Raw genomic sequence first — 12,153 nt, 5'->3', positions numbered from 1 at the left:
CAGCCATAAGATGCACCCAGTTTTTAGAGGAGGAAGACAAGAAAAAAAATATTCTAAATCAAATATTGTACTAATCTATTTAATAAACAACCAGTATATCAGAATCATATTACTATCATGTAAAGTGAGCAGCAGTCAACAGTGGCAGTAAGAACCAACTCTCATCATCCCTCAACTCTCATCTTCCTTGAGCTCTGGCCTTGCTACCTAGGGGCGATGGGAGCTGTAGTTCAACAACTTCTGAGGACCCACAGGTTAAGAAAGGCTGAATTGCGGTATGTGAGGTGGGGCTTACCTGCCCCCCCCCCAATTTTATTCAAGTTGGAAGAGGGAGGGAAGGAAGGAACAGAGAGGAAGAGCTCACATTTGTGCATGCCTGTGGTGGGCAGCTGCCTTGCCTTGCCGGAACCGGAGCAAAAAGAGGAGGAGGAGACACCGGGGCAGGAGCAGTGTAAGCGGCTCTCCCTTTGCTTGAATTACAGTCAGCTGGGAGGAGGGGCGGAAGGGGCTGCCCTCCGTCCCTCCTTCTGGCTCATTGTAAAGCAAGCAGAGCAAGAGCCACTTACACGCGTGCTCCCTTTGCTTGAATTAGTCAGCTGAAAGGAGGGACGGAGGGAAGCCCCGTCCGTCCGTCCCTCCTCCTGCCTCGCTGTAAAGCCAGAGCTGCTTTATAGGGAGAGCGGCGCAGAGTGTGACAGTGGCAGCGGCTCTTGCTGGCTTCGCTCCATAAGATGCACAGACATTTCCCCTTGCTTTTTAAGAGGAAAAAAGTGCGTCTTATGGTGCGAAAAATACGGTGTGTGTGTGTGTGTGTGTGTGTGTGTGTGTATATATATATATATATATATATATATATATATATATGTCATTCCAGAAAAACCCCCCAAATCCAAGACACTTTGGGCTACACAAGAGCAAAACATGGTGTCCAAATAATTTAAACAGAAGGTGATTATGCAAGCACACAATATAAGATTTCATATCTGCTCTTTATTTTGCCCCATGCTTGGGGAGAACAGCCTGATTCGAAAGGATGGCAAATCTGGAAGAGCATGAAGAGGCACTGAGTCCGATCCTGAAGCTTTTAAAGGAGCCAATGCTTGGATATAGTGCTTAAGCTTGAGTTCCTGACAATCATATTGCTCCAACAGGAGGTCTGAGAATAACAGTGAAAGAAACTTTGGTAATATCTACCTTCCGGCAGCAATTTGTACCTTGATGCTACAAACTGTGAAAATCACTGCAATTTTTATTAGATTTTCATTTAAATATAGCTGCATTACAGTACAGGGAAAAGAAGGGAGTTTCACTTCCCTCCTAGAAACTCAGTTTTTATTTTACTCCAGTTATGTATGGCCATATCATGGCATTGATGCTTTAGTTGAGATTTCTGCATTGCAGGGGGTTGAATAGATGGTCCAACTCCACAATTCTATGAGTATGTTTACTCGGTACTAGTAAGCCAGGCTGAAGGTTTAATTGGGCTTATTTCCTATTTAAAGTTACAAATTGCATTGTTTATGAGTGGCCAGAATGGGCAGTGATATGGAACAAAGTAAAGCTGCTGCAATCTGTTCTGAATCTAGAGTGCTTTGCCTTTTCATATAACATTTTAAAATGTACTTAAAGAGTCTAGGGAACAGAGTCTTTCTGGATGTACCTTTGTGACAGATTGGCACCAGTGCTCAGTGGCCAAAAGCCAGCTGTTGTATCAGAAACAGGCAACATGTCATCTTAATAAAGCAGCATAAACACTGATAGCACTCTGTGTATAGCTGCTGAAGTCACAAATATCAGTTGGGATATGTTAACAGGCTGCCCATCATTATTTCCATAATTTATAACCAGTAAAGTAATCCAGATTCGAATTGGATTTAAGACCAGTTAGCTACCACCATTTAGCCAGGCACATGGGGGCAGCCCTCTTTAGCAGGGTTGCCCTACTGGGGAAGGCAAGTGGAGCTGGGCAAGGGTGATGGATGAAAACACGGGATCATTCCGCACCATTACGGAGCCGCACACAGAAAAGGTTTCCGCACCGCCTTGCACTTATACAGCACTGCTCCATGTACCCCATCATGCATTGCGCCCCGCCCCCGCCCCCTCGCCATCCAAGCTGTTCCGCGACGCGTCTTCCCTCGCCTTTCCGTCTCCCCGCCCCCTGCAGTGTGGCTCCTCCCACCTCGCGCCGAACTTCGCTTCTTAGTCTCCGACGCGCCGCTGGCCCCTTAGAACGCCCTCGCGCGCCGGTGGCCCCACCTCTCGCGATACGTGGCTGAGGGGGCGGGATTGCCGCAGTGCCCGGCGTGCTCGCCTCTGGCAGAAGAGTGGGGATGTCCGCGCGGGAGGCAGGTTGCGCTGCCTGAGGTGCTTCCCAGCGCCAACCCCGCCGCCCTCCTTCGCAGCCATGGCCGGCTGCTTAGGCTGCGAGCCCCCGCGCTGAGCAAGTGCTGCCGCCGCCGCCCATCATGAGGAAGGGCCGCTCCCGGGGGGACAAAGCGGGGCCCTCGGCTCTTCAGGTCCCCAGGAGGATGGAGCAGCCTGTCCGGGGCCCCGTAGACGCGGCGGGTCCTAGGAAGGAGGCGGAAGAAGCGGGTCGGGCTGGCACAGCCTGCAGGGAACCGCCCGAGAAGGTACTGCGGTTGCAGTGTGTGCTTCTGTCTCCTGGTCTGTTTAAACTGGAGGTCCGCGAAAAGGGGAGCCCAGAGGCGTCTTTTGCGGTTTTGCTTTCGGAGGCATGTCCAGACAGCGGGCTTTGGGGGGGCAGGGGATGCTCACAGCCCTGGCACTTGGTCGCTGCAAGAGAATTGGGGAGAGGAGGGTCACGTTGTGGACGATGAGCGGTTCTGTGTTGTGGGAGGGTATGCTATTCTAGGCACAGAAGGTTGGGGGGAAGGGGTATTTCCTAAACTGTACTTTGGGCAGCGGGAGTCAGTGAAGATCGTCTATGCTACTGGTGTCGAGCAATCATTCCTGATGCTCCAGTAAAAAGTGAAAAGATCTCTTAAATCTTTATGGTCTTTGTTACTTTGCCAGGCTAATATTACACATATGGTAAAGGGATTCTGTCTCTAGTAGCCTTTGGTTATTCCTTTGGATGGCCTACTTTCCATAAGTCTGTATTTGTGCCTATTTTCTTGATTTCATGTAGGTACCATTTTAGTCAAGGGGCAGCCAGGCATGTTCAATTCCATCCTGGTGTCCTTCAGTTTGCTACTCTGCATCATTTGTTGTAATAAGAATATGTGAAAATATGTGAACATGGGATGAGCAATCCTTTGTTGCCTCTAGTAGTTAAGAGATCTGGAGCTATCCTGAGGAAGTTTATATAATTCATTACTTTGCCAAATGTGATCTAATCACCTGTTGCTTTTAGTGGGAAGGAGGATGCAGACTGCATATAAATGGTCCTGTTATGGGGTAGGAGTTTCAATTACCGTATTTTTCGCTCTATAACACGCACCCGACCATAACACGCACGTAGTTTTTAGAGGAGGAAAATCCGTAGGCATGCCACCCGTAGGCATTCCCTCCATAACACGCACAGACATTTCCCCTTACTTTTTAGGAGGAAAAAAGTGAGTGTTATGGTGCAAAAAATACGGTAGATCTTTTAGCTATGTGCTTATATGTGCAGCATATGCAGCTTATATGCTGCATTTTTACAGCATTGGCCCTTCCTGTCTATCATTTCTTAGGTATGGTCCAATGCCAAACACCACCAAATACCTTGTGGCAGACTGGCAGTTAATGTGTGAATCCAGCTATAATTAGTAACATCTGAAGAGAGGTGGCATACAAAGGAGGCAATAGGGATTAGCATGGTAGTCACTAGACCTAACGTTCAGGGGTCCCTTTACCTTACTTTCCCCCCATCAAAAAATATATATATCATCCAATATGTGGAGGGCAACTTCATAAAGCAGAGAGTACTTGTGGAAGCTCCCTGTGTGTGTGCAGTAAAGCACTGGAAAGTTGGATTCTCAAAATGCGCAGGGGCTTTTATGAGTACAGTGGTACCTCAGTTTACATACGTTTCAGGTTACATACACTTCAGGTTACAGACTCTGCTAACCCAGAAATATTACCTTGGGTTAAGAACTTTGCTTCAGGATGAGAACAGAAATCGTGCCGCGGCGGCACAGCAGCAGCAGGATGCCCCATTAGCTAAAGTGGTGCTTCAGGTTAAGAACAGTTTCAGGTTAAGAACAAACTTGCAGCATGAATTACCGGTAAGTTCTTAACCCGAGGTACCACTGTACAAAAGATAGCCTGCTTCCCAAGGTTGCCCTCCAATGTGTTGGAGAGTGTTGAATGGTGATGAGGGAGGTGGAGATAGAACATCACCAATTCACCTTTTACATAATTTTCACATGATTGTCTTTTTAGGTTGTCTACCACCTTGTGATATTTTATATGAAAGTGCATCCTGTAAATATTTAAATAAATAAATGTTAACTTCTCCCTAATTAACAATGTCTGAAGACAAGGCTGCCTACCCTGTTATCAGTGACTACTGCTGAATGTGTTGAAGAGTGGCTTAGAGACAACTGTAGTTAAGCAGTATATAAATTGCTTAGATAAAAATAAAAGAAACAAGGTCTCCTTTTTGGAAATGTCACTGGCTGTATACTTGCCAATTTTTGAACTCAATTAATTAGATATTTCATATGTATGGAAGTGAGAGCTGGACCATAAAGAAGGCTGATCGCCGAAGAATTGATGCTTTTGAATTATGGTGCTGGAGGAGACTCTTGAGAGTCCCATGGACTGCAAGAAGATCAAACGCATCCATTCTTAAGGAAATCAGCCCTGAGTGCTCACTGGAAGGACAGATTGTGAAGCTGAGGCTCCAGTACTTTGGCCACCTCATGAGAAGAGAAGACTCCCTGGAGAAGACCCTGATGTTGGGAAAGATGGAGGGCACAAGGAGAAGGGGGCGACAGAGGACGAGATGGTTGGATAGTGTTTTCGAGGTTACCAGCATGAGTTTGACCAAACTGCGGGAGGCAGTGGAGGACAGAGGTGCCTGGCGTTCTCTGGTCCATGGGGTCACGAAGAGTCGGACACGACTAAACGACTAAACAACAACAAAAGGGTTCTTGCATTTCCACAGCACAATGACTATTCCTTTCCTCTTAATGACTGGCAGGGAAGATGTACAAAAATACAGAATGTTCATGTCTAAAGGTTTCAGGGACCACAGCTTCTAGATGCACATTCCCAACATATTTGCTTATATGCACCTCCCCTTTGGGCATTATAGTAAGAAAATGATTGAAGTGTTGTGGAAGAGCAGGTCTGTCATTCCTGTAATTAATGGGCGCCATCAGATTTATTTTGAAAAACTGCTTTTATCTGCTTTGTTTCTTGTATTTTTTATTGTTGTGTGATATTTTGCATTGAAGTATTGTATGATATTTGCAAATGTCCAGCAGCCTATACATTTTCCAAATAAATAGCATCTGAAAGTTTTTAGTAATTTCATTAAATCTGTTGCTCATCTGTTTTGGTAGTTGGGTAGCTGTGCAAGCAGTGTGCAACTTGAGTATTAGTATGAGAGGAAGCAACTGGTATTGATATGAAAATGGGAAGGAGAGGTGGCAAAATATAAAAAAATGAGAGAACGAAGCCCAAAATGTTAACAGCAGGGGGAAAAACCTATCCTTTCTACAGCTTCTAGGGCCTCTGAAAAAACTCTGCCATGGTATAATGACTGACACTGTTGGATTAATTGGCAAAGAATCAGACTTCCTGATAGGTCCAGCTGGATTTTATAAGAGTGGTTTGGCTGGTGATACTTTTAAAAAATAGGAAACTATGTAGTTCAAACTATCAGTAGTTTTTTTTGGTGAATACTAGCTCTCATGAAGTGCGGTAGATCTTTTTTCACATAGCCTGTATGCCTAATTAGTAAACCACAAGAGCTAGGGGAGTTAGATGAGAGCTAGATTTATGTTCTGTACCGCCCTGAGATCTATGGATAAAGTGTGGTATACAATTTTAAATAACAACAACAACAACATAAATATAATAGATAATCTGCTACTTATATATAAAATACATATAAACCCTTCTGGCCTGTTCTGAGATCAATAATAATATACTAAAAAGTTTGGAATCTTGTCATATCAAAAAAGATAACCTGCACATCTCGCTTGCAGGAGTTGCATCTGGCCAAAGCATGAGTGCATTCATGTAACTTGCTTTCTATACAGCCCTGCTGGATCAGATCAAAGGTTATTCTAGTTCTGCTTCCTGTTTCTCACAGTGGCCCAACCACTTGTCTATGAAAAGCCCACAAGCAGGACATAAGGACTTTGAGTCCTTCCTGCTGTTCCCCAGGATCTGGTATCCAGAGACATGCTACCTCTGATCTTGGAGATAGCATATAGTCATCCATTGATTGGTACTGTGTGTTACATTGTGTGAAGTCACCCTGAGAACTTTAAGAATTAGAAGTGGAAAGCAGGAAGCCTCTTATTTTGTGTCTGTGATAAGACTACTTTTAAGTTAAGGTTTTGCAAAGTCATTTAACACTACAGCTGCACACAAAAGCAATAATCTGTGAAGAACAAGCAGCTGAAAGTTTTTCGGTAGCATTTGACTTTAGGCAAGTTATCACTAATGGTGCATGTGGTCATGTGCCCCTGTTGAATAGGACCATCTCCCCCACCCACCCCGCTCCGGTTGTAGTGTGGTAAATGAACCTGCAAATTACCATATTTTTTGCTCTATAAGACCCACTTTTTCCCTCCTAAAAAGTAAGGGGAAATGTGTGTGCATCTTATGGAGCGAATGCAGGCTGCGCAGCTATCCCAGAAGCCAGAACAGCAAGAGGGATTGCTGCTTTCACTGTGCAGCGATCCCTCTTGCTGTTCTGGCTTCTGAGATTCAGAATATTTTTATTCTTGTTTTCCTCCTCCAAAAACTAGGTGCGTCTTGTGGTCTGGTGCGGCTTATAGAGCGAAAAATACGGTAATTCCAAACAAAACTGAGCAAAAGTATTTACTCTTTTCTTAATTATATCAGTATTGAAGGAGAACAAATGGGCTTTGGAATGGGTAATATGGATAGAGTAACTGCAAAGTTCTTTTAGATTGGCTGATGAGCTACACGTTAATTGTACTGCTGCATATCATTGCAGAAACCACAGGGACATAGTGATGCAGAAGCTGCCTTATACTGAGTCAGAACACTGGCCCATCTGGCTTAGTATTGTCTGCATGGACTAGCAGTGGCTCTCTAGGGCAGAGCTTTCCAAACTGTGTGTAGAGACACATTAGTGTGTCAGCTGCAGCATGTAGGTGTATCATGCTAATGCTCCTCCCAGGGCTGGAAAGGGGTTAGTTTAACCTCCTGTTTGCTAGCAAAACTGAATTACATTGGTACCTCGGGTTAAGTACTTAATTCGTTCCGGAGGTCTGTACTTAACCTGAAACTGTTCTTAACCTGACGCACCACTTTAGCTAATGGGGCCTCCTGCTGTTGCCGCGCTGCCGGAGCACGATTTCTATTCTCATCGTGAAGCAAAGTTCTTAACGCGAGGTAATATTTCTGGGTTAGCAGAGTCTGTAACCTGAAGTGAATGTAACCTGAAGCGTATGTAACCCGAGGTACCACTGTACTGTGTCACGAAATGATGCATGTCTAAAAAGTGTGTTGCCAACATGAAAAGTTTGGAAAGCTCTGCTCTAGCGGTTCAGACAGGCTTCTCTCTCAGCCCTCCCTGGGACGTTCTGCATGTAAGGCACTCTAGTCCTTTCCCCAAGAAGTAGGGTTGAGTCTAAATGAGGGGGCCTTGCAAAGGGGCTCTGAGTTTTAGTGATATTTGGGGGCAGCACGAGGGAAGGGAATGTTACTTCACTTGCTGCAGATGTGTTTGGAGTGCTTCTTCATTCTGCAGTGAGATCCACCTCTTCTCTTGCCAAGAAAGGACATAGCTTGTGTTCTGTATGTCTTGGGGTGGGGGTCATTTCCCTTACAGCAGCTGCAGCAGCCATTTTAAATAAGGGGAATAGCAGTAATAAGCAGGGGCCAACAAGATCTTCCATTTCTTTTTGCAAGTGCTTTGCCAGGGCTAGGGAGGTTCCCAATTTCCCTTGTTCCCTCTTAGAGTACGCTGCTTATTTTGGGAAAAATAAACCCCTCATGAAATGTTATTTCTAGCTTTGAAAAATGAAGCTCACAAAAATCCTGTTTAGTCCTAAATAGAAATGGCTGTGATGACAGTTAATAGTTCTGGGTATTTTGTCATTTTGCATGCTAAGCGGAAAATGCCCTCTCTTCTGAAGCGAATCATAGGTTTGGCATGTTTTCATGTTTCTTCACAACCAAGAAGTGTAGAACTCAAGAATTTGAAATGAACTATTAGTTGGGGCTAGAAAATTGAAGGCTTAAGGTTTTTTTTTGTGTGTGTAATAGAATATAATAACATTCTTAAGCCATTTTCAGCATCTTAAATGTGTATACAGTACTGTATTGCACTTTAAAGTTAATTTGAGTTGCATTAAATACAGAGCTACAGTTGTATTTGCAGAGTTTTACTTATCTGGTTCTTGAGGGGTTTTTATTTTTTGCCAGAAACTGTTGTCACAACCACACTAAAGTAAGTATTTCTGCTTAGGAAGGTTTTAAAAATGTTGTGTGTTATAACTTGACCAGAAAAAAACATATATCAATAGGACCTATAATTTTGAGCCTCTGAAATTTCTCATAAGGGTCTCTGTGGATCCTCAGGTCTATTGAGATTGATTCTCAGTGTTGGAACAGCAAATGCCTTTGGCACTTCTGCACTGGTACTGTTCACACTCTTGGATTTTACAGCTGTGAAATGAATGGGTGTTATGCAACTCCAGTGGAGTATTGTGTTGGAAATGAGAATCTGATCTGGCAGCCCTTTAAGTGCTAGATTGAGGGTTATCAGTATGGAGCCAAGTGCTTCCCACTGGTGATTTGTTCTAATTTTAGGGCAGTTAAAGATTGTTTGGGAATTTGAATAGTAAGGGTGTAGAATCAACTGGTGCTGTTCCATATGGCAAGTTCAGGATGCCATTTTAGCTTAGTCTTGCAAGTACAATAGTTAGGAGTGGTTGAGTCCTGCCTGTCATATTCCTCTTCTGTGTTCTCACCTTTGCGACTAGCTCCTCTCTTCCTTGAAAAGGTGACTAAGGTTGCACCATCCAGGTCCCTGCTAGGATGTGGGACAGATGCACAGTGTCAGCTGATGTTATTATGAAATTTTGATACAATGATGTGCTTTCCTAAAGTGTAGTTCTTGTAACTATTCTATCCTTAAAGAGCTACTTTGCAGCTTTGCTCGCACAGCATAGTCGGATAGTTTGCCCATTCAAATCCTCCGCTGGTTACAATTGCTACCCGCTCCAGCCAAACAGATTGGCCGGCTGTAACGCTAGCCCCCTTTCTTGTATACTCCTGCTGTTATGTTTTCAAAAGATCTACTCCGAGGGCCTGTTTTTACTAACTAGAGCCAGTGTAATTTAGTGGCTGTGAAACTCTGCTACAAATCAAGAGGTTCCTGGTTCAATTACCTTGCAAATTAAGGTAAACAGAAGTGGAAAATGTGCATGCACCTTACCTTTCTTTGCACAGTGATTGAGGAACCATGTATAACCCACTGCACCTGGAACACTACTTATGGGGAAGTCAAAATTCCACCCTTATGGTTCCCTTGGGTGGGACTCCTTTGGAGATTTTGCATTCCAGAAGCAGTTATCTCAGAAATATCTCAGAGATATCTCAGAGACAGTTATCTCAGAGAAGTGGGCTCTCTGGAAAGGAGTCAACCAAGGGAGATGTTCTCCTGTTAATTTGCTTAGGGGGGAAATTGCACCTGGAGATACAAAGGCCTACCCCCCCCAAAGGGACACTTGGAGCAAGATGGTTCCCTTTGAATGGGTACTTTTGCCCCACAGCAGCAGTTTTCCTTTCTACCAGGCTATCATTTAGGACCCTCCTGCCTGCCATCCCATCTCCACTTCCCAATGTGATGGCTGTGTGTGTGTCATGTAAGTTACTGTAGATAAAATACTATACCAGACTTTGATTTAACAGGTGGTATCCAGTTCACACATACTGTTAGTGCAAGGATTTTGCAATGAATCTACCCTCTCCTCCCCCTGTGTGCCCCCTGCATTCTCCCCAGATTTGTTCTGGAAGGGTGGGAAAATGCCTGGGGGGTGCGGGAGAAGGAGAGAATGCGATGTTGTGCAATAAGAAATCCTTGCACTGATGCAACCTCTACAAAGCACTACTTTGGATACAACTTTAATTTTCTTAAATTATCTGCCTCAGTGTATTCTTGTTTTAGCATGGTAAAAAACTAAATAATACAGACAGAATATGTTATTAAAATGCACAGAATTACAACTCTCATTATGTGCTGTGGAGGAAGATTTGGAAGCATCTATATTCTAACATGTGCTTTAAAAGAGACTCTGTACCTTACAATTTTTTTTAATGGACAGATTGTGAACTTACAAGCAGTGGTGTATTTATGGTCTGTGTGCCCTTTGTGATGGCCCTATTTATTTACCTAAATAAGTGTGACCATATCTGAAAATGGGATGGAACTAAATATATGAGTGAATTAATAAAAAAACCCCAATTTTATTAACTTTTATTATTGAACAGTATTTTTTATTTCTAATTAATTATATACAAGGGGACGCGGGTGGCGCTGTGGGTAAAACCTCAGTGCCTAGGACTTGCCGATTGTCAGGTCGGCGGTTGTAATCCCCGCGGCGGGGTGCGCTCCCGTCGTTCTGTCCCAGCGCCTGCCAACCTAGCAGTTCGAAAGCACCCCTAAGTGCAAGTAGATAAATAGGGACCGCTTACCAGCGGGAAGGTAAATGGCGTTCCGTGTGCTGCGCTGGCTCGCCAGATGCAGCTTGTCACGCTGGCCACGTGACCCGGAAGTGTCTCCGGACAGCGCTGGCTCCTGGCCTATAGAGTGAGATGAGCGCACAACCGTAGAGTCTGGCAAGACTGGCCTGTACGGGCAGGGTTACCTTTACCTTTACCTTAATTATATACATATTTAAAGGAACAAATGAAAATTCAAAGCTTTTGATAAAATATTCATAGATTTTAAATTCTCCTGAGATATAGTAGAAGCTAAACAATTATTTGCTCTTCTAAGGGTGCAGGCAATATTCTATTCAGTCTAGGAATGACTTATACTAAGTGGTTTAAATTGAGCAGGGGTAGACATAATTCAGAATTGTGAGCTTCAGAAATAAATTTAATCAGCATGCACAGAGTGTTTCTGCCTTCCCAAAGAGGTATCTCTGTTTACATTTAATAAGCAGATTTCACAGTTTAAGTCTGAAATATAAATTTCTTGGGTTGTATTCAATGCTAGTCCTACTCAAAGTAGACCAGTTTAAATTGGTGAACATGACTGACTTAGGTCCATTGATTTAAATGAGTCTACTCTGAGTAGGAGTAGCATTGGATAGAACCCTCCATTGCTAGTCAGCCACATGATACATGGAATCACTGCCATTATTTTACCAAAATGGGGAGGAAACTTTCCAGAGGCAAGTGGCTGTAGCATTAACAGATAATTAATCACTGTAATGTTAAGAAATCCATTAGTGTCTTCTGTGTTCTACTTCACCAGAGCCTAGAGTCTAGGTTTTACACAAAAAGAGTTATAAGGCACACTGCTCTCATTGTTGGCCACCAAATACTTGTTTCGGCATGTCATTGAAGAAAGCCTGCTTTTTCTCTTGTCTTCCCTTCTCTTTTAGCATAATTATGCTATCAGTTTAATTCTATCAACTTTTAATGAGGGTGAATTGCTACAGGTCCCTGGTGTATACATACTGTAATAGATTTAGATTTCACTTGGAAAGTAGGTAGGCATTTTAGTGCCACTTTTACCTTCCTTTTCCTTTCTGAATATATTTGAAATGCCTAGTGCTCATGACAGTTGACATTGTCATATGGGGTATTTGATTGATGGAAGTTGTAATGTTTTTAGTATGGTGGCGGCGGGGGGGACATAGCTCATGTCAGCCGTTCTTATTTGGGATAAGAGTTAAGCTTGTTATGTCAAATTGATTTTCCTAGAGAAACGTGTGGCAGCCACTGGTGGTGGTATCAGAGAACATGTCTATATACAGTGGA

The 12,153-nt window shown here is 43.6% G+C and overlaps 1 protein-coding gene across 3 annotated transcripts in view; it reads left to right on the top strand.

Annotated features, from left to right (window-relative positions):
- Positions 1 to 2,258: 2,258 nt before the first annotated feature.
- MAST2 (microtubule associated serine/threonine kinase 2) overlaps positions 2,259 to 12,153 on the top strand; it is a 138,804-nt gene continuing 128,909 nt past the window's right edge. For 2 of the 3 annotated variants that reach the window (XM_053392561.1, XM_053392562.1), the window contains exon 1: positions 2,260 to 2,633. In XM_053392561.1, coding sequence (XP_053248536.1) covers positions 2,469 to 2,633 — 165 coding nt within the window. In that variant the 5' untranslated portion in view covers positions 2,260 to 2,468. Of the gene's footprint in view, positions 2,634 to 12,153 lie in introns of all 3 variants that reach the window. The other variant, XM_053392560.1, reaches the window with a different exon arrangement.

Source organism: Podarcis raffonei, chromosome 6 (assembly GCF_027172205.1).
Source record: "Podarcis raffonei isolate rPodRaf1 chromosome 6, rPodRaf1.pri, whole genome shotgun sequence".
In the NCBI taxonomy this organism is placed as follows: Eukaryota; Metazoa; Chordata; class Lepidosauria; order Squamata; family Lacertidae; genus Podarcis; species Podarcis raffonei.
Note: the sequence above shows the minus strand (reverse complement) of the source record. Positions and strands in the feature narration are given on the sequence as shown.